This window comes from Falco rusticolus, chromosome 17, assembly GCF_015220075.1.
Source record: "Falco rusticolus isolate bFalRus1 chromosome 17, bFalRus1.pri, whole genome shotgun sequence".
Classification (NCBI taxonomy): Eukaryota; Metazoa; Chordata; class Aves; order Falconiformes; family Falconidae; genus Falco; species Falco rusticolus.
In genome coordinates, this window is record NC_051203.1 from 1,856,676 (window position 1) to 1,878,041 (window position 21,366).

Genomic DNA, 21,366 nt, shown 5'->3' on the forward strand with positions numbered 1-21,366 from the left:
CTGCGCTGGCCCAGGCAGGGGTTTGTGATTCCCGACACTTGGCGCTGGGGACCCTGGCAGAAGGGCTCTGGGGATGCGGTGGGTTGCCAAATAGAAAGGGGTCCCAAAGCAATACAGGGAAGGGGGAAAACTCAGGAAAAAAGCACAACATTTTGTAATAGTGTTAAAAATACATATAGTTTCATGGTTTGGGTTTTTTTGTTAAGCTACCTTACCTCATTCGCTGCCTCTGGCCTTCCCTCAAGCTTGGAAATGTGCAGAAGGGGCTGTTGGTTTTTTTTTTTTTTCTTCATCAATTTTTAGACATCTCCCAGTGGAAAACATTGCAAGCGATTTTCTTCCAGCAGAAACAACAGCAAAAAGGAAATAAAGCACTAAACAGCTTCTTACCATCCTTAATTCCCAGTTCAGGGGGATGTACCAATCTCCCAGTGGCTTTCAACCACAAGAGGTGACAATTTAGTGGAAAATCACTTGATTCTGGCATAAACAGAGGGACACCCCCATGGCAAGAGCAGGCTCCCCTTGGTTTCACATGGTACGCATCCAGGCGAGGGATGCGCCGCCTGAGCAGGTCCCTGCCGTTGCTCCCCACTCCCACTGGGGACGTGCCCTGCATGGTTTTACCTGCAGGAAAAAACACTTTAAAGCTGCTTTAAAATTGCATTTAGGGGAGTAAAACCCAGCAAAGCTCCTTTCCCCACCCCACCCCTTTTATTTTTTTCCCCAGAGGTGGAAAACTCTGTGCAGGAGAAAAAGCACAAGCAGCCAAGCAAAAGCTCACGTCCTCCTGCGGGGCTGGGGAAAAGTCAACACAAGCTCGTAATCAGGAGGATGGGGGGCTGCTCCCCCCAGCACGCTGCCGAGTGCCCCCTCGGCCTCCCGCACGTGCGTTTCCCCATCGGCTGTTTAATGTTCTGGCTCCAAGGTGACCCGAGCCCGGTGGCACCAGCCGGTGAGGGCTGGGACGTGGCTGCGGTGTCACAAACCCAGCACCATGTCCTTGGCGGGGGGTCCCAGCTCCGAACAGTCAACACAACATAACTGCACGTATGGTTCCCAAACAGCAGGAAACTATTCTTTTTTTTTTTTTTGGGGGGGGGGGGGGGGCGTGTCTTTTTTCTATTTTCTTCTTTCTTTTTTCTTTCTTTTTTCTTTCTTTATTCTTTTCCCTTTCCCTTTCCCTTTCGCTTTCCCTTTCCTTTCCCCTTTCCTTTCTTTTTTCTGTTCTATTCTATATTCTTTTCTATTTTCTATTCTATTATGCTCTATCTTATTTTCTCCTTCCCTTCCCTTCCCTTCCCCTTCCCTTCCCTTCCCTTCCCTTCCCTTCCCTTCCCTTCCCTTCCCTTCCCTTCCCTTCCCTTCCCTTCCCTTCCCTTCCCTTCCCTTCCCTTCCCTTCCCTTCCCTTCCCTTCCCTTCCCTTCCCTTCCCTTCCCTTCCCTTCCCTTCCCTTCCCTTCCCTTCCCTTCCCTTTTCCCTTTTCCCTTTTCCCTTTTCCCTTTTCCCTTTTCCCTTTTCCCTTTTCCCTTCCCTTCCCTTCCCTTCCCTTCCCTTCCCTTCCCTTTTCCATTCCACTGTGTCCTGATTTCCCCCTACACTTCCCAGCAAGCCCACCCCACACCCACCACAAGCCCAAACCAGTGCTCCCAGCCCACCCCTCCCTCCTGCAGGGACCGTCAGGGTGCCCTGGACCCCAGGAGCAACCTCGGGAAGGCGCTTAGGGAATGACGGGGTTAAGGCTGGACTTTGTGAGCTTCATCTATTTATAATTATATAAAAATGTAGGAGATATTATTCATCTTTTGAATTTTAATTATTTACATTATGCATTATATATCCATATTATTCACATTATGCATTATATATCCATATTATTCCTGTTATCTCTTTGCTATTTATTATTTTGTAATTTAGATATTTTGTATTTATATTTTTTATTCTTTCGGGGGAGGCTTGGAGCAAGTTTTTGTTCCTGAGGTGGTTTCTGTGGCTCATCCCACCAGCTTTCCTCATTTCAAATCCAGCTCGAACTCCGGTCTGAGCCCAAACTGTGCTGCACCTTGTTGCCTTTATGGTGGCCACAGCTCAGCCCCTTCCCACGCCTGCACAAAGCAATCGGGTGATTCTAGCCGGTTCCCTTCTTGCTGCCGAAAAAAAATCACAATTAATTCTTGTTTTACCCCACCACAAGAGCCAGCCCCATCACAGAATCCCACCTTCCCCCCGCAGCAGCGGAGACCGCCCTGGTGGCACAGGGATGCAGTAGCTCTGCCCGCAGCATCCTTTCTAAAAAGTGGCAACAATAAAGACCAAAAAACCAGGATCCGCCGGCTTTTCCATGCTGTCGCCAGAGAAACCCAACTGAAACTCTCCTGCCACGATACCAGCAGCTGCCACCAAGTTTTCTGGGGGGCTGGACAAGATGTAGTGGCTTGGGAGATGCTGCTCAAATTAAAGCAGCACAGAGTGGGTACCAGGATCCTTATCCTGCATCGTTCAGCATCGCCCCATGTCCTTCGCCCGCCGCGTCCCTCGTGCTCTCCCCTTCACACACCGCGAAAGGCCAGCTGATGCCTGGAGCCATTATCGTGGCAGGCGATACCGAGGCGCTCATTAGGAGTTTTAATCCTGTTTTAATGGTCCTCGTATCGCTGGGCAAACCAGATGGAGAGGGGTCAGCCTGCTGCAGGGTCACCTTTCCCACAGCCTGTTTGCATCCCACCGTACTAATTGGTTTTTGCAGATAACGGTGGGTCCCAGAGCACCAAAACGTGCGTATTTTCTTTTTTCTTCTACACACCCCCTGCCACCCAGCGGGGGCCCCTTCCCGTTCCCAGCTAGGGAGAGACACCCATCAGTTTGGGGTGGCGGTGGGGGGGTCCCACTGCTGCTTGCGATGGCTTTGGATGCCAAAATGATGCCTATGAACAGGCAGCGCCTGGTTGTGATGAAGAATTTGGGGTGCTAAAGGATGGAGGGTCCGGAGGGGGGATACAGGGAGGGGAGCACAGGGTTTGGGGTACAGCAACATGGTCAGCACAGTGTGAGTGTCCCCCCCACCTTGCCAGGTGACGTGTTGATACCAGCCGATGTTTGCCATGTCCTTGGGTCCCTGGGTGCCACCTGCCTTGGTTGGGTGCCTGCCAGAGGGGGTGTGGGGGGGGGGGGGGCGGTGGTCCTGGCGGCTCTTGGCACCGCAGGTTGGGGGCGCGGGGGCTATATAAACCACCCGGCGTTTGCTCCGGCTGCCCCAGCACCATGCGGTTCCTCGTGCTTCTCTGCGCTGCCTCTGCCCTCTCCCAGGGTGTCACCAGGTAAGACACCGCCGCGTCGCTCTCGTGGGCCACCTGAGTCAAAATTAAAGGGGAAAATGAGCAATCGGAGCTTATTTTTGTGGCTTTGGGAATTTTAATGGCTTTGGGAAGCAGAGGTGAAGGCTGAGGCTTGGGGAAGTGGTTCCAGGGGTGCAGAGGAGCTGGGGGTACCTGAGGTGGGGGTCTGGTTTCTAGAGGTGCTTTGAGGTTTGGCAGGAATCGCCCCGACTCAGTTTTGGGGGAGCCTGCTGTGCTTCTGCTGTTGGATCAGCACCAGTATGGAAGGTGCCGAACGCTGACAAAATCCTGCCTAACTCTTATTTTTTCCTGGGTGCTTGTGCCAGGCTGCCCTTGGAAAGGGGGAAGAAGCTGAGAGAGGTCCTCAGGGAGAAGGGTTTGCTGCACAGCTTCTTCCAGCGTCACCACTACGACATCGGCACCAAATTCCCACATGCTTTTCCCAACGGGACCAAAGTGGCCACCGAGCCCCTGCTGAACACCCTGGACGTGAGTATTGGCTTTGATGCCAGCAGCGCAGCCCTGGGGTGATTTGTGGGCTGCCCAGCCCCACATCTGTGCTGTGCATGGACCAAATCCAGATCCTTTTACCCCAAAGCCTTCAGCTCGCAACCTTTGCCCCTTTTTGCCCACGCTGGTGGCCCTGGGCAGAGCCAGGACACTGAGATGTCCCCTCAGCAGCTCTCCTAGAATCAGGGTGTCCCCATGAAGAGGGGGACCATGAAGGCTGCAAGCCTGGGGAAGCCCCCGATTTGGTTTCATGCCTTAAAAGCCACCCTTGGTCCTGCTGCCTCACAGGTGGAGTACTACGGGACCATCTCCATCGGCACCCCACCGCAGAACTTCACTGTGGTCTTTGACACCGGCTCCTCCAACCTCTGGGTTCCCTCCATCTCCTGTACCAGCCTGGCTTGCCGTAAGTAGGAGCAGGCAGGGCTCCCCATTCCAGCAGAGCCGGGTCCAGCAGCACACCCTGGGCTTATAACTGTGTGATCAAGCCCCAAGACGGGGTGATATGGCCAGGGGACTGGGGGCCACCCGGCCAGTGCAGCGAGCAGCCCCCTGGTGCTGGGTCCGTAGCATCTCTGCAATGCACCGGAGAGATGGGTGTTTGGGGTGTAGGGCTTGCTCAGTGTTGTACTCCACAGGGTGATGGGATATGCTTAGTGCTCCGTGCCTCAGTTTCCCCATCTTTCTAAAGGGGGTGGTGGGATTTCCTGCAGGTTGCTGGAGGAGGGGCGGGGATGTACAGCAAATGCTCACAGCTAAATTTTTCTTGAAAGCAAGATAATAAACGGAGGTCTAACCAGCAATTCAGCAGGGTGCCTCCTCCCATGCTTCCCTTACGGCTTAGCCTCACTGAAAGGCTTCATTTCTGGTTTTCCCACTTACCTTCTAGAAAACCATAAGATGTTTAACCCATTGGTGTCCTCCACGTACAAAAGCACAGGGCAGAACCTGACTATTCAGTATGGCACTGGCAAGATGGAGGGCATCGTGGGCTCTGACACCGTCAGCGTGAGTGCCACGATGGCATCTTGGGGGGGTCCCTTGTGTCTTCTCCACCTGATTAACGCCAGCACTGCAGTGCCTGATCCAGGTCTCAGGACAACCTCCCTGTGCACCCTCCCTGTCCCTAGGTTGCATCTCTGGTGGACACTGACCAGCTTTTTGGCTTGAGCACCACCGAGCCTGGCCAATTCTTTGTCCATGTTGCATTTGATGGGATCCTGGGTTTGGGTTACCCAAATCTGGCTGCTGATGAGATCACACCAGTCTTCGATAACATGGTGAATGAGAGGTTGCTGGAGGAGAACGTCTTTTCCATCTATCTGTCCCGGTAAGCCATGTGAATCTCAAGGGCCAAGGGAGGCAGCAGATGCATCTCGTGCATGTCGTTGCGTTGCCTGGTAGCTCCAACTCCTCTGCTGTCACTGCTGCCATTGGGCTCTGGCTCTGTGTTGTGCATGGCATGCAAAGGACAGGGGGCTCGTAGCAGGTGGCCACCAGACTTATGGCTTGCTGGGGAGTCACCATCCCTGGAAGTGTTTAAAAAATGTGTAGATGCAGTGCTTAGGGGCATGGCTTAGTGGTGGGCTTGGCAGCGCTGGCTTAACGGTTGCACTTGATGATCTTCAAGGCCTTTTCCAACCTCAATGACTCTATGGAGCAGCTCTAGTTTCCTGGCACATACTTTCACCATAGCTCCCCTCTTCCTTTTTTCTGGGTCCAAAGGACCTGGCACACGCTGTTGTTTGCCACTGCCTCACTGACGCTCTGTAATGAGGAGGGGAGCAGGTGCAACCATGGCATCGCGAGCAGCATCTCGCCCCATGGGACACACAGCCCTGCTGTTTTAAGCTGCGTGCACTGAAGACACGTGGCAAACCCTGCACTGTTTTTCCTTTCTGCATCATCCAGCGAGACAACAGGCAGTGTGGTCATCTTCGGGGGAATCGATGAGTCTTATTTCACCGGCTCCATCAACTGGATCTCCGTCTCTTACCAAGGTTACTGGCAGATCTCCATGGACAGGTAACAAACCAGCTCTGCTGGCCTACATTCATTTCTAACCATCGTTTCTGAAGAGACCTTGGACCCAACAACATCAGGGGCTTTCCACCGGCATCTAACACCCCACGGCTGAGTGATGCGGAAGGTTAAGGGGCCAAAATCCATAGTACTTTGGTAACTGCCACCCAACATGGGGACACGTTGTGTCTGCTTCTTCTCTGCACAAAGCTTGTGCTCTTTGGGGACATTCCTGTAGACGAGCCGAGTAAAATCATGGTCCAAACACCACTTTGTTGGGCTCGGTTGGATCCCAGCTGCTGGGTTGTGTTCAGTGCTTCAGTCCCCATGTGTGCCATCGGGGCTGTGATACCAGCTGACGTTGCAGCCTCCCAGGAGCAAAAGGCTCAAGGGCAGCACCCTGGGTTACCCACCTTTCACTCCTGTCAAAGAAGTTCAATAACATCACCAAGATCCAGCTGGTTATTTAACAGCCCCGTGCTTTGTCTGTCCTCCCAGCATCATCGTCAACAGCCAGGAGGTTGCATGCGGTGGTGGCTGCCAAGCCATCGTTGACACCGGCACTTCCCTGGTGGCTGGGCCACCCTCCAGCATTAGCAACATCCAGAGGGCAGTCGGGGCCAGGCAGGACACATACGGAGAGGTAAGAGCACCCATGGCTTGCTCTGCTCACCCTGGAGGCAGCCCGGCACTGCTGAGCCCAGTGCTGAGAGCTTCCATGCATGGGGAAACCGTGCCTCTGCTCATGGCAAATCAGCCCTGCTCTTCTGGTACCTCCAACAGAGACCACTGTGAGACACTCCCAGTCTCTAATTTATACCGGTGAAATCAAACCCCTTCACTCCTTGGCCTGTGAACATGTTGTTTCTCACCTAAGAGCCTCTTTTCCCTGCTCTCTGCAGTACAACGTGAACTGCAGCTCCATTGCCACCATGCCTGATGTCATCTTTGTCATCGATGGGGTGCAGTATCCTGTGTCCCCCTTGGCTTACACGGAGCAGGTAAGGGGGAATCAGGTGGTCCAGGTTTCTGGAGCCTTTCTGGAGGTCCTTCTACTTTCTGCAATGGCTCTGGTTGCCTTGGCTTCTCCCGTTCCCGTGGGAGATAGGGGGTGGATGCCCATGGGTCTCCAGAGCATTGCCAAGAAAAGACACTAGCCCACATTTCTCCGATTTGCCTTTCCTTGCTCAAACGCAGAACGACCAAGGACCTTGCATCAGCAGCTTCCAGAACACCTCCGGGGATCTCTGGATCTTGGGAGATGTCTTCATCAGGGTGTACTACAGCATCTTTGACCGGGACAATAACCGTGTTGGGCTGGCCAAGGCTATTTAGATCCACCACGATGCCAGCGGTACTTTGGTTTTATCACACAACCAAACCAACCATGTTTTTTTGGTCCCTGAGGAATCTCTCACTCATGCATGAATAAAGCGTGGATGATTCAGAGTTGGTGGCTGCCCATTTATTTGTGATAAAACAGCAGGAATTAGGAAGGAGCTGCCCAGCACTTGCTGCTTCGTGGTGGCTCAGGAGCACTTGGTCAACACAGTCTAAGGCTTTTGGGAGTCACAGCCTGCAGGGGCTGAGAGGTGGGTCCCTAGGGAGTCAAGAGCAGCTCTTCTGTCGGGGCTACATCAAGTGAGAGATTCTGGGAAACCCACATTTCCATCCAGGGAGGATGAACTCGCCATCCCAGAGGCAGATCAGGATCAGAGCAGATCCCTGCAGACCCACAATCATGTCGCACTCGTGGGTCACTTAGTAGCTCTCCGTCCCTGGGCCCAAGGTTCACCCTCATGTCCCTTACGTGGTGTCTGATAGCCCAAAGACATCTGATGGCAGCGAGTCCCGTGGGAGGATGGGGCTCGGCTGGAGATTTCCCTCAGACCATCCAGGAGAGCAGGGCAGAAGAAGGTGCTCACCCAGCGCGTGCCCTCCCATCACGGGGCTTTTACTGAACGGCATCCACAGCTGCACATGTGCAGAGGTGATGTCTTATTTTAGTTTCCATCGTTTAGAACAATCCAGTTAGACTTCTTTGTTTCCCCATAAAGAATCTCAATTAAATCCCCCTTTCCCAATAACCAGTCTGTGCTGTGAGATGGTCACCAAGAGCCTGGGAACACCAGCTAGTCCTCAATTATAGTCTTTACTGCTGTGCAACACCCCCCCCACCTCAAGACCCAACATATTTATTTGATGATCATTTTCCCTCTCAAAGGTCTGGATGGTTCCTTCTGGAAATTACCTTCATCCATATAAAACCCCATTAAAAATGGAGCCTGCCTCTCTCCTTTCGAGCAGCTGCAGTGGAAGCTCTCAGCAGGTGGCTGGGAGAGAGATCCAAGAGTCCCTGCTGCTGGTTCATCTCCACTGTGCTCAGGGATAAGGGGCTATTTGCATTATTGATTGATAAATGAGGCTCCATCACCGGTGGGACCCAGAGATTGCTTACCCGATGGGAACAGGAAGCAGAGATCCAAGCAATTGGGGTTGGAAATTAATTTTTCTTTCCTCTCACTGTGCAGAAGTTGCTTTTTGAGCCGCCTAGAAAGGAGCAGATGATATGGGATGGTGGAAATGGGATTTATCCCCCTGCAGCTCCCTGAGATCCCTCAGCCCTGGTGGGTGGAAACCCCCTGTGCCCAGGAGGGACCCAAGCCCGGATTTTGGGCAGATGGGATTCCCTCAGCTCCATCACGGGAATTTTCTCCTTGTTATGAGCAAGAAGAAAGGAGCCTGATGCAGTGGGAACTGTAGCTCTGAGGACCAGCAGCCCATGGACCAGCCCTTGCCAGGATGGACCACCTGGAGCACCCAGGGGCTGTAGCTGTGCTCTGGGTGAGTGGGATGGGAGAAGCCATGTCCTTGCCCCAGGCAGGACCAACAGCCCAAATGCCGTGCCACGATGCTCCTAAACCCTCCTGGCACGGCTATTCTGCACCAGTGCCAAAATTCCTCCCCCCAAACAACCCCCTGCTATGGGCTTCCTCCGTGAGAGCATCCTTGAGGGCCAAAGCATCCCTTCCCACATCTGTGTTGACACATGCAATAAAGAAATAAATCAGCTAAAAGCTTCCAAGCATGAATTAAGAAAGGATGAAACACATCGCCACTGCCTGCATCCAGGGAAATGTCTGTCCTGGAGTGCCATCTCCTGGCTGTGGTGCCAAAACTGTACCCCTGTGCTTTGGGGAAGCGCAGGAATATCTGGTGGCAAAAAGGATGCTCCAGGGCTTCCTTGGAAATTTCAGCTCCATAGAGGAGGGAGATGCTTCTAGCTGGGAAATATTTCACCCGTGCCCACAGGTTCCAGCTTGCTCCAGGGATAAAGAGCAGCCAGGACATCTTTCTAATAAAGCAAAGAGGTTTCTTGTCTTCTTTTTAGCTTTTTTGGTGGCAGTACAAAATTCCAAGTGGGAATTCAGCCTGTGTGCTAGAGGACATGACAGATTGGCTCATTAGGGCTTGACTCGAGAATAGTACAGTTGGGAAGAGCCTTGTATGGATTTCCTTGAGCTTTGAGCTTTGGGTCTGTGTTTGGGATGGTACTAAGCTGCAAATTGTGCAGGAAAATGGGTTTTCTGGCAGGTTTTCATCAAGCACCAGCTGGGTCTTGGCACTGGGTATTCATAGCTCGTTTTCCTTCGCTTTAGGATGAATCAGAAATAAGCTAATTTATGGAGAGGTTTAAGACCTCTGACCCCGTCCTCCCAGCATAAATCAGGGCCACCCCTCGGACCTGGCCTCCCACAAGGGATGGTGTAAGCCAACCTGCTGGGGAACCCCCTGGGGAGTTTGTCCTCGGCTCACAAATCTGGAGAACTATAACGTCTCATGCCTCAACCCACACACACGATTCTCAGCTGGGCACCGGCTCCCATGGAGCAGCGCAAAGCCAAGAACAAAAAAAGTTGTATCCAAATAATATTTTCTGCATGCCACACTTTGACGCATCTATTCTTTTATTTGAGAATAAAGTTTACAAGTTCATAAGAATCAGGTTGTTCATCCTTGCATCTATCCATCCATCCATCCTTCCATCCATCCATCCTTCCATCCATCCATCCTTCCATCCATCCATCCATCCACCCACCCCAGCACCGTTTCAGTCCCTGTTTTCTGGGAAGCAGGAGCAGCAAAGATGTGCTCACAGCTGATCAGGCTGAATATTTCCCAGCCCAAATCCTTTTCCCCAGGGTTTCTCGTGGTGACTTCCCAAGGAACAAAGAGCAAAAGGGCTTCAGCTTTGACAGGTTGGGAGTGAAGTTTGGGGAGGGGAGTGCTAAAAAAATAAAAGATTGTAAAAAATTCAAGCGTTCTAGAGGAAAAGGAGAAAGAAGCAGCTATAAAATAAAAATAGTGACATGGCAGAGCTGCTGGAGAGGACTGAGGGGTGAATGGAGAGGGACTGGGGGTGTCTCAGGGTGCTGCGCTCCAGCTGTGCCCAGCTGTGCGCCCTCCAGCCATCCCCACAGACGATGAGAAGTTGAACACGGTGGGAAGGAGATGAAATAGCTCTCACAGCTCCTTCTCCCATCCGGGATGATGGTCTGGGGTTGCAAGGGGCGGCGTGAGGAAGAGGATGGAGGAGGGATGGGAAAAAAGACGGAGAGCAGGGAAAAGGGAATTTGTCCCAGAGGGAAAAAACCTCTCCTGAAGGAGTTGTGCTGGTCACAACCCAGATCCATCTGCCTGGGGTGGAAAAGACCTCATTGCAGTAAGTCTGCAAAAAAAAAAAAAAAAGACCCCCACAAAACCAAAATAACACCCCCACCCCCACCCCCCGACCACGATTGCAGGATATCTGCCACAGGAAAAATCCCAGCAAGCCCAAACTTGCATTTTCCAACAGACCAGGAATGAAAATAATCCATCTTTCATAGCTCCTTTCTGAATGAAATTGCAAACCAGAGATGCTGGCATGTTGCATAATGATCGTGTCGAATCCTTAGGAGATAAGACACGGAGTATAACAGATGTGGGATATAAAAGCGGATGTGTAGACACTGCATGAGAAACTGTGATCTTAATGTAGGCAGAAACATCAAAAAAAAAAGAAAAAAAAAAGCCAAGTGAAACAGAGAAGTTGGAACAAAATGTTTTTGTCGGCAGAAAACCTGCTGGCATGAGAGAGAATGGCAAAATGATCTGTTGCTGGTTTCTCTCATGAAAAGTGCCGGTGGGAATTTGCAGCTTTTAGAAGCCAGAAGTGCCTTTTTGCAACTCGAAGCTGTGGGGAATCGCCAGCCCTTCTTACTCTGCGCCCCATTTGCAGCAACAGGAGGGACAACCAAATCGGTGAGGTCATGGTGACTCGTCCCCAAGGGCATTTGCACACCAGGTAACCCCCAAGTCAAGCATTTGTTGCAGGGGAAATCCCCATCCCTCTCTCAGAGCTTGGTTTTCGATCAGAAACCCCAGAGGGCACCGAGCCACGGTGCCCTGGACTTTTCCTGGTGACCGTGCCACCGTGACGGGTCCCCATCCTCCTCCTAATCCCCTCACCTGGTGGCTTGCTTCCATCCATCACTGCCCACCCTACCGTGCCGACAAAGTTTATTAGGCAGGCAGGCCAGGGAACTCATCCAGCTAAAAATATTAATTTTTTTTTTTGCCAGCTTATTTTTCAGCCAGAGCAGTCCCGGGTCTGGGAATTGTTCAGACCCCCAGATACTAAGTGGTGGGTGGGGAGGAATGGTTTAAAATGGATGAAGAAAAACAGGGAGCTGGACCCACCTTCGTCTCTGGACAGCTGGGTACCACCGAGCAAAGCATTTCGTGTCACTTTGCCCCTTTTTTCCCCTCCAGTAAATGGGGGAAATCTCTGTGTACGGGGAACCCCACTCTGACCCCATGGAGAGAGAAGCTAAACGTCAAGCAGATGAGCATCAAATAAAAAATAAAATAATAAAAAAAAAAAAAGCAGACTGATGGGCAGGGCAGAGAGATAAGAAAGATGGTGTTTATTTGAACAGCCACAGGAAATCAGAGATTGAAACATGTCTAGGAAAAGAAAAAAAAAAAGCAGCAGCACATTTGGTTTAAAAAAAAACCAAAACCACAGCATACAGATGTCTTATACCTTATCCAGCCAATCCCACCTGGCAGTGCCCAGTCCCGCCACGGCCTCAAACATCACTTTTTGGCCTTGTCTCGAGGGTAACCCCCATTGGTCTTATTGAGCGACTCCATGCTGCCGTTCCCCGTCACCACACTGGTGAGTATCCGCTCCACCTCCCCAGGCAGGATCTGCTTCTCTTCATTCTCTGTCTCCCGGTGGTAGAAATAGTTGAAGTTCGAGACGATGACGGGGACGGGCAGCGCAATGGTCAATACCCCTGCAATGGCACACAAAGTCCCCACGATCTTCCCCCCCAAGGTGGTGGGACACATGTCTCCATAGCCAACGGTCGTCATCGTGACCACGGCCCACCAGAAGCCGTCAGGGATGCTGGAGAAATGGGATTGCGGCTCATCCACTTCGGCGAAGTAGACGGCGCTGGAGAAGAGGATGACGCCGATGAAGAGGAAGAAGATGAGCAAGCCCAGCTCCCGCATGCTGGCCTTGAGGGTCTGCCCCAGGATCTGCAGCCCCTTGGAGTGCCGGGAGAGCTTGAAGATGCGGAAGACCCTGACCAGCCGGATGATCCGCAGGATGGCCAAGGACATGTTCTGCTGCCCGTTGAGTTCGCTCTGCTGGATCAGCTCGGTGGTGAGCGTCACGAAGTAGGGGATGATGGACACAATGTCGATAATGTTCATGATGTTCCTGAAGAACTCGGTCTTGCTGGGGCACACGATGAACCGGACGAACAGCTCAAAGGAGAACCAGATGATGCAGGCAGTCTCTATGACGAAGAAAGGGTCCGTGAAGGTACTGTGGGCCAGCAAGGTGTCTGTCAGGTTCTTAGAAAGCTCCTGGGCGGATTTAAACTCCCTTTCCTCCCTGAACTCTGGCAAGGTCTCCATGCAGAAGATGATGATGGAGATGACAATGACCAGGACAGAGACCAAAGCTACACCCCTGGCCGCACTGGAGCTTTCAGGGTACTCAAAGAGCAGCCAGAATTGCCTATGAAAGTCATTGGTTGGTAAGAGGGTCTCAGGGTCCTTGATGAACCCTTCATCCTCCCTGAACTGGTCCATGGCTTCATCACCCAGCTCGTAGAAAGTGATTTCATCAGCAAAGACGTCAATGGGGACGTTGGCCGGGCGCCGTATTTTCCCACCGGACTGGTAATAGTACAGGATCCCATCAAAACTGGGCCTGTTCCTATCAAAGAAATATTCATTCCTCATGGAGTCGAAGTAACGCATCCTCTTTTCCGGGTCCCCAAGCAAGGTCTCAGGGAACTGGTTGAGGGTCTTGAGCCACGTCTCAAACCTCAGCCCAGCGATGTTGATGATGACTCGTTGGTCCCCCTCATCCATGCCCACCCTCTCCCCCACCAGGTGCTCACTGAACTCGGCGGAGAACCTGGAGAAAATGGTCTCATTGTTGGCGTTTTCACTGTTGATAAGGATTCTCAAGTTGGAGAGGAGGTTGGCGCAGCTGGGATGGCCTTTCCGCGACTGGCTGGCGGGGCTGAGGTCGTTTGAATAACAGGGATCCTCCACGATCTGATCAGCGTTGTCAAAACTGACTAGTGCCACCTCCATCTCCTTCCAACTGGACACGTCCATCATACACTAATCAGATTAGCAGCATAAATCCCCGGGTCGGATGCCGGCAGCTTGCGTCTTTCCCACGCTATGAGGATCTGCAAGTGAATGGACAGGGAGACAGAGCTGAATTGCGCATATCAAGCGCTTGGCTTGACTGAAAAGAATAAAACAAACCTGAGGTTGGAAAACCCGTTTTTTGGTTTTTTTTTTTTCTAATGGAAACATTAATTTCATTGACTGGCAAAAGCCTTATACTTCTAGCAAGTCGTTCATCTCCGGATCCTGCAAGCCCTTTTGGCATGGCTTCATGAGCATCATTAAACCTCCCGATACCGTTTGCAGCACCCAAGGATAAAAGGTCAGGCAGTGGCAGAGGATGGGGGTGATCCCAGGGGTCCCACCCAGCCTTTCCCCAGCATTCCCAGCCCTTTCAGACATTTCCAGGTGCGGGTCCAGAGTCTGGAGCAGGATTTGGAGGTATTAACCATGGGTGTCCTGGTTAGTGGCAGCCCTTGCTTCAGCTGGGAGAGGCATTGGGTCAAACCCCAGGAGGTCCTGGGCATGTTGCAGCTGGGTCAACTGGTGGGCAGAAAGCAATTCCCAAACTCAGGGCCATGCTGGGATTTGGGAAGCACAGCCCAGGAGGAAGGCAGGTCAGGAGAAGAAGGCTATGTCCACCAGCCTTGGAGAACCCCTTTGCATGGCGTGAAAAGGGGTCCCAGCTGAGACCCCTTGCTGGGACCCCTTGCCTTCAGCCAGACTGGGGCAGGCAGTGGCTGAGGCGATGTCCTCCAGAGCTCTCCTAGGTCTCCTTCACAGCAGACATGACATTCCCAGCCATGGGAAGAAGACAAGGGCTAAGCGCTCAGGCCACTGGCCGAGCATCCTTCAGGCCACGGGGTGGATTTTTCCCTAGAGCGGTTCTGTCAGGCGCTCAGCAACAGCCACCACGTCCCCAAAACGCTGCTGGGCACACGGCTCCCCGACACGCCGCTGCTGTCGTGCTGAACTTGGAGGCAAAGTCAAAAAGGCGCCGAGGGACCAGGCCAAGTTACAGAGCTGGGAAATTACCTGTCCCGCCTCAGGGAGAGGCACAAAGAGAAATTAGAGGTTAACGGGGAACAGTTCTGGGGAGATGTGCCAAGTAAATTCAACCTCCTGATTTATTTCCCCTCCAGCTCTTTCCCCCACAAATATATTTTCCGGACATGAGAAACCACAGAAGGACGCGCAGAGCTGCTGTGCGTGACCGCTAATCACCAAGGGCACGCTGGCTTTCTTACCCAGCAAAGTTCAGAGAGAGGGAGCGAAAAAACCCAAATGCCCTCGGCTGCCAATAATAGCATCGCAATTTAGGCCACGTCTGCACGGAGCAGCAGCGGCGCTGGGGCCAGCGCCGCGATGAGGATGCTCTCCACCGCAGGCTTTGCTTTGTACAACCAGGTGCTGGGATGGGACCCATCCTGCCCGCAGGGACTGAGTTGCACCGGCTGCTTCACCCCCCTGCCCAGCTGGAGTCCTGCAGGGCTCTGAATTCTTTCCTTCCCCTTTCCCCAGAAGCGAACTCATCCATCCGTGCTGGTGCACTGCTAGTGAAGTTGGGTAGGACAAGCTAGAAACCCAAATCCATGGCAGAAGTAGATGGCAACATCTCGGCTTGCTACAAATCCTCTCTCTTCTGCTCTCAGCATTATAAATCCCAAAAGCAAAACTTCATCTAGGAGCCAGCATCCATATCCCGGATGAGGGCTCAACCTCGGTCTTCCCCCAGCAGAGCCATGAGATTCTGGATTTGGGGACAAATCCCACAATTTATCATAAACTACTTAAATATCATGTTTCTTTGCTCAAGAAAAAAGCCACGGAGCGTGGTTGTGCTTAGGCACCCATCTCCATAGAGCTGCTCCTGGCTGGCTGCGTGCCAATTTTCCCACTTGAGGACATGCATGGAGGAGTATTTGGGACAACGGGGCAGGAATGATGCTTGGAGGACACAGCAGCGTTGCAGTTCTGCCCCCCAGAGCAAACCAGTTGCAGAACTGAGAAGCCCCAGTGACTCCAAACCCGACTCCCCCAGCCCCAGTGACGTCCTGCTGGGACATGCCCAAGGCACCGCAGCTCTCCGTGGGGCCAGGTTCGGCTCAGGCTCGACCTTTCTGTGGCTCTGCTGGAAAGTTGTTGCAGGCAGGAGATGATGGACCGTCAGAGCAATGCTGGGTGCAGAAAATGCAACAGAATCTCTGCGGGGAGACAGCAAGCGAGAGCTGCGGGTGAGCGATGCTCAGCACCCGGGTAGCAGCGGGAGGGGCGTGAAGGGGCACTGCGATGAGCCCAGCCTGAACAAAGCTCTTCTGAATTGTTCAATGGAGGAACAAGCATCAAAGAATAAAAAGAAAAACAGCACATGTCTTTCCCCTCTTGGTTTCTTACTTTTTCTTGCGATAAACACCCCAGGAGGATGTTTAAATCAGAAAAAAGTAAAGAAAATCAGTTTGAACGGGGAGAGCAGGAGCATTTAGTGTTCAGCTGAGGGGTGGGGGGGGCGCTGACCTGGCCCAGCACACATCCCACCCATCCATCCTGGTGGGAGAGCCCAGAGGGGAACACGTGCCCAGGAGCTCCTCTCAACAACAGAGCAAATTTAGAGCAGCTAAAGCCGACCACAAAATTGCATCCTAAGTCAGCGCCGGGAGATGATCTGGGTACGCTGAGCACCGCGGGCAAGAAAATCCCCCAGCCCTTGCCGGGCAGGGTGGCTTTAACCCGAGACTTTTGGTCGCGGTAGAAATTGTGATATATCAAACCCTGGCTTTGCTCTGGAGCCTCTGTGCACAGCGAACTGAGCCCACCCCACCCCCCCAGCAGCATCCCTCATGGGGAAACTGAGGCACGGAGCTACGACGGGCTGATTCACGTGCGTGGTCAGGTTGAGAGTGGGAAGCTGTGCTCATCCTCCCCATTGGGACGCAGAAGGGTGCTTTTTAGCTCCGTGTCAAGCCCTCAGAACAGCTGCCCAAGGGTTGCAGGGCTCTGACTTTCCTTTTCTTGCTTTCAAAGCCCCCAGACGTGCTGACGCCTGCCTGTCCGTCACCGGAGAGAGGTGTCCCACCTACCCCCAACCCCCCAGCCCGCCCTGTCTGTCTCATTTTTAATTTAGACCAAAATTCATGGCGCTGCCCAAAGCCACAAAACATCCACCCAAAGCTTTGCAACACGCCCTCCAGGCTCCAGCGGAGGCTTGAACTAGAAAGTTGCCTCGTTTTTTCCTCCTAAATCACCTAACATCTGCTTCTCAGAATCTGATTAACTAATACCCTTCAGCTGAAATCCCTGGCTGTGGAAAATAATAATAATAAAAAAAACATGCAAGGGAGAGAGACGGTGGAAGAGAAAGGTCATTTTGAGGGAGAGAATGTGTTTTGCCCATTACACCCCAGTAAATTGGGGCTGCAACCATCGCCACCTCCCCGTTGGCAATTCCCTGCTGCTTCCTACCCATCGCCCCTTCATCCCCAGTGACCCCTCATGCTCCTGGGGCCAACAACAGCCGTTTCCACGGTTTTGCCAGAAAATCAGGGATGCTGAGCCTCTCTGCCCCCCATCCCCTTCCCATCACCCCGGCACTGGGATGAGAAAGGAGGTGGTTCCCCCCATAGCCCCCCTAAGCCATCACCTACAGGGACTTACCCGCACAGGGCATGGAAGTGCCAACGCTCTCTGCATCTGGGAAGAGAGTTATTAAAGACACATAGGGATGTGTAGGGAAAGCGGAGATAAAAAAAAAAAAAAAAAAAGTCCAGCCATACCCTCGGAAGGTCCCTTTGGGATAACGCAGGCAATGTCATTTAAAAGGCTCTTCTCTATTTGATTCACGGTATAATGGGCAGCCCAGCGTGCCGGGGATGGGCTTTGGCAGGCACGGTGGCAGGATCCGGCACGGTTTGGAGCCTCGGCCCTGCCATCGCCCTGGGAGCCCTAAAAAGAGCCAGGAGTGGCTGGTGGGGTGCAGGGGACACCCTACCCCCATGCCCCTCTCGCCCGGGGAAGGGGGACCCTGCCACCCACCTCCTGCCCCCACCCGCTCGTCGGTGAGCGAGACGGAGGAGGACGTGCCCTTCTGGCGGATGCCACCTTTAATCCCCAATAATGCTCCGGATGGTCCGGCGGGGACAAGTCTTGTCCGTGACGTGGTGAGGTCTGAGCTGGTCCCCAGGAGGGAGGCAGAGAGGGAGGACGGGGACCCACACGCCGCTGGTACCGGGAGAGAGATTGACAGCAGGTGATAGGGCTCTTTTTATTCTTAATATATAATAATGATATTAAAAAGAGGAGGGGAGGGGAAAGCCCAAGGGTTGGAGCATCCCCCGTTGCCCACCTACCTCCTGCCTGTGGCCGCAGGTGCAGCAGGCTCCTTTCCAGGAGGTGACGGCCACAGTGCCACCGCCACGTGGGACATCTCTGTCCCTCCCCGGGGTGGCTGGGACCAGTTGGAGCAGCGGGTGCAGCCAGCATAGCCCCGCGGAGGGCATCCGTGGGGGACGAGGGAGAGAGGGGACGTGCCCCTGAGTCACGCCTGGCTGCTGGCCGGCCTCTGGCTCGGACCCCAGAGCCGCTGGGCTTATAACCGCCGGGGATAAATAAATAAATAAATGCCCTGGGTGGATGGGACCGGGCAAGCTGGCACGACTCACTGAAATAACTGGATTTTAATTTTTTTTTTCTTTTCTTTCCCCATTTTTTGCTTTTCTTTTTTTTTTTTTTTTTTTCCTTTCCAGAGGTTGTTTACACTCGCCGGCATCCTCACCTTGGGTGCCCTCAGGTAGTTTCATCTCTGTTGGGTGGCCTCACACAAGGCTGGGTCCCACCTCTACCTTCACCCGGGTTACCTTCCCACCCTCCTCCTCTTCACCCTCCTCCATCTCCTCCTCCCCCCAGACCTCCTCATTTAGGGAAAGCAGAGGAGGGGGTGGCACATTTCTGCCCGCGTGCTTCAGCCTGAATTCCTCCGTGGTGACGCTCCTTTGCTCTTGAGGGACCCGGTCACCTCAATTTCCCTCCCTCCAGCATCCTTGTCCGTCCTCTGAGCTATTTCTCCCCCCCCCCCCCCCCATGACGTTAATGAGCACATTAAACCGCCCTGTCCCGGAGGAGATCCTGGGACCCGTTGGCTTGGAGCATCTTATACTCATCTCCAGCCGTCTGTGACAGAAAAGGGACACAACATTAACCAGACCTTTGATCAAGCCCTTCAGGTCTGGTATTACATTTTTTATGCCCCCTTCTGCACCCTTATAGATCCCAGTACTTATATTTATCCACCCTGGTGGGGCGGTTGGAGATCTACTAACAAAAAGGCATTAAATCCATACTCCTGGAACCTAAATTCAGCCTCAGCCTGTGCCCATCTCCCCTCCACACCCAACTTTGACCACAGGGTGATGGTATTTGTAGGCAAAAGTCTTTCGCTTGGCTTTTTTTCCCCCAAAAAAAATCTCCCTGACACTAACCAGGGTCACGTCCTGCGCCGGGGCAAAGAGCATCTGTGGCCGAGGGAAACACGGAGTGTGAAAACCATCCGCAGAAGCCGATTGTCTGGTTCGTGCTGGGAAGTCAGCTCCAGCAAAAACTCGCTGCTGATGGGAATATCCCTGAAGTCAAAGCAGGGTTGCGGTCCAGGGGAGACGGATACAGGGGGAGGTGCCCGGAATAACATCGTTGTCTCCAAGAAGCAGGACGGTTACACAACTCTCTCATCTCTGGAGATTTCGTCTACACCCTGGACACCCTCGGGAAAGTTCTGCCTTTGCGTTCAGCCAAGGTGACTTGAAACATCGTTTTCTCCCTAAGGATTTAAATGCCCCCCAAAGCCAGGCTGCCCCAGGCACTCCTCCTGCACTTCTTTCTCTTTAATCCTCCACTCCATGCTCCTGGCATCACCGAATCTGCTGGGATTTATCCCATGGACCAATTTGGCCCCCAAGGGTGCCCTGCATCCGGGATGGACAGGCACCCAGTAAGCACTGGTACGGGATCGCTGCCCAGCAACTCCGCACGCACAGCTCTGAGACTGGATCAAGCACCCCGCAGGCTGTCCCGCCGCAGAGGGGGATTAGTTGGAAAAGGGGGGGTGGGTTGGGGGGGGTTGTTGCAGCAGGTCCCTGGGTTACTGCTTGGACCTGGGTTTGCACAGGGAGCTGAATTTCCCCTGTGGGGAATAGGGCAGAGAACTGACCAGCTCATCACACCCCATTTCCCCTTGAGCTGACGTGGGATGAACCACAGCAGGGTGGGAACAAGGAGAAGACAGAAAGGGTCCTGTAGACCCCAATCGCCGCTCCCATGTAATGAAGCAGCGGCGCTTAATTTGATTTTTCCCTAATTCTCAAGCAAAACGGTGCCTGCAGAGACTTCTGCAAAGCGGCGCGTCTGCTGGGCTCTGCCCTGCACCAGGCACGCGCTTCAGCCCACAGAGCAATTTACTGCAGTAATGAGCCCCTGTTAATTTTCCTCTTTCTTAGCAGAACTAATTAGCTGGGGTTCAGCACTACTATTTCAGCTACAATGCTCTTAGGTGGAGCTGGGTTGGCTCCACGGCACTTCTGCGGCCGCTTGAGATATTGGGGTGAATTTTTCTTATTTCTCAGCCCTGCATGAAGTGCCCCTCAATTAGCAACCCCCCACCCCCGCCCCCAGCATCAGGGAGGGCTGGGTTTGGGGTGGGGGTGCAATATGCAAAAGCACAACCCAAACCCTCCAGCATCCTCAGTTATAGGGATGATGGACTGACTCCAGCCCTGGCACTGGGGTTAATGAAACGAGGGATGGCGAGAATTTTAAGGGAGTATTTGAGCTCTGATTCAGACATGGAGCATCCCTGGGGGCATCTGCCACGGCTGGGAGCAGGGCAGGAACCATCCCTGGGAAAAAAAAAAAAAAAACCCACAACAAAAAACCCCCCAAAAAAACCCGACAAAGAGGTTCTGGGCTTGCTCCCGGGGAAGATCCTGCAAAAGTTTGCAGCTCATCCCCCTCCTTGGGAAAGACATTTGCAAATCAAACTCTTTAAATTTAAGGCAAATGCGTGCAGCTGCAAGGGAATAAACAGGAGGGGAGATGCTGGTAGTTTATGAGCAATAAAAAAAAAAAAATAATGGAAAGAATAATTCAAACCTTTGAGGGGATGATGGGGATCTGGCAAAAGCTGCCTCTGCTTTCAAGCCCTCCGTGCAGGAACAGCGGAAAAAGGGAAAAGGAGCCAAAATATGCTGAAATAACAGTGGCTTAGAGCAAGCCCAGGGCACCAAAGGAGCCCAGAGCTCAGGAGCAGCCCAGTCTGAGACCCCCTTTCCTTTCGAAAGGAGACGTTCACGTGTGTCCTAGGCAAGGGGTGCAGGATGAGCCCCAACATTTAAACCCACAAACTGCACCAGCAAAGGAATGATCAGCTTTAACCAGCAGCCACCAGCTCCTATAAGCTACTTCCAGCTCCGTGCCTCAGTTTCCCCAGAACCGGTGACATGCTATACAGCCAAACAGGAGCCCTGTGGGAAAAGATGCACGGGTGGAAGATCCCAGCCTGGATTTCTGGTGCTGGGATGGAGGGATCCCTCACTGCTGACCCCCACAGCAGGCAGAGAAGTGTGCCCAGCCGGACCCCTTTAATCCTCCCTCGTTTGCATACCTCATTCTTTATTTTTCCACCCATATTTCCTTTATATTAAAAAATCAGATTAGCAGAGAACCCAGTACATACAGTACATGCCATGAGACAGATGAAACCTTTCTGATACCCAGCCATAGAGTCCCAAATTAATCAGCTATGGATTA

General features: G+C 52.9%; 2 protein-coding genes across 2 annotated transcripts; one reads left to right on the top strand and one right to left on the bottom strand.

Moving 5' to 3' along the window:
• Nucleotides 1-3,254: 3,254 nt before the first annotated feature.
• Nucleotides 3,255-7,315, top strand: LOC119158479 (embryonic pepsinogen-like). The gene is made up of 9 exons (XM_037410471.1): nt 3,255-3,318; nt 3,663-3,825; nt 4,135-4,252; nt 4,736-4,854; nt 4,977-5,176; nt 5,758-5,871; nt 6,367-6,511; nt 6,771-6,869; nt 7,066-7,315. The coding sequence occupies exons 1-9, from the start codon at nt 3,263-3,265 to the stop codon at nt 7,201-7,203; spliced, it is 1,152 nt and encodes a 383-aa protein (XP_037266368.1). The 5' UTR covers nt 3,255-3,262; the 3' UTR covers nt 7,204-7,315.
• A 4,501-nt stretch (nt 7,316-11,816) lies between these two features.
• Nucleotides 11,817-17,249, bottom strand: KCNA10 (potassium voltage-gated channel subfamily A member 10). Its single transcript, XM_037410462.1, has 2 exons — nt 17,227-17,249; nt 11,817-13,634 (listed from the first exon to the last, which is right to left on the bottom strand). The coding sequence occupies exon 2, from the start codon at nt 13,558-13,560 to the stop codon at nt 12,010-12,012; it is 1,551 nt and encodes a 516-aa protein (XP_037266359.1). The 5' UTR covers nt 13,561-13,634; nt 17,227-17,249; the 3' UTR covers nt 11,817-12,009.
• Nucleotides 17,250-21,366: the final 4,117 nt, after the last annotated feature.

Bases quoted from the DNA above. Each gene is read 5' to 3' on its own strand.
- KCNA10 (XM_037410462.1), bottom strand. From the start codon at position 13,560: ATGATGGACGTGTCCAGTTGGAAGGAGATGGAGGTGGCACTAGTCAGT.
- LOC119158479 (XM_037410471.1), top strand. From the start codon at position 3,263: ATGCGGTTCCTCGTGCTTCTCTGCGCTGCCTCTGCCCTCTCCCAGGGT. The intron at 3,319-3,662 runs GTAAGACACCGC...TGCTTGTGCCAG, and splicing joins CTCTCCCAGGGTGTCACCAG to GCTGCCCTTGGAAAGGGGGA. The intron at 6,512-6,770 runs GTAAGAGCACCC...TGCTCTCTGCAG, and splicing joins GGCAGGACACATACGGAGAG to TACAACGTGAACTGCAGCTC.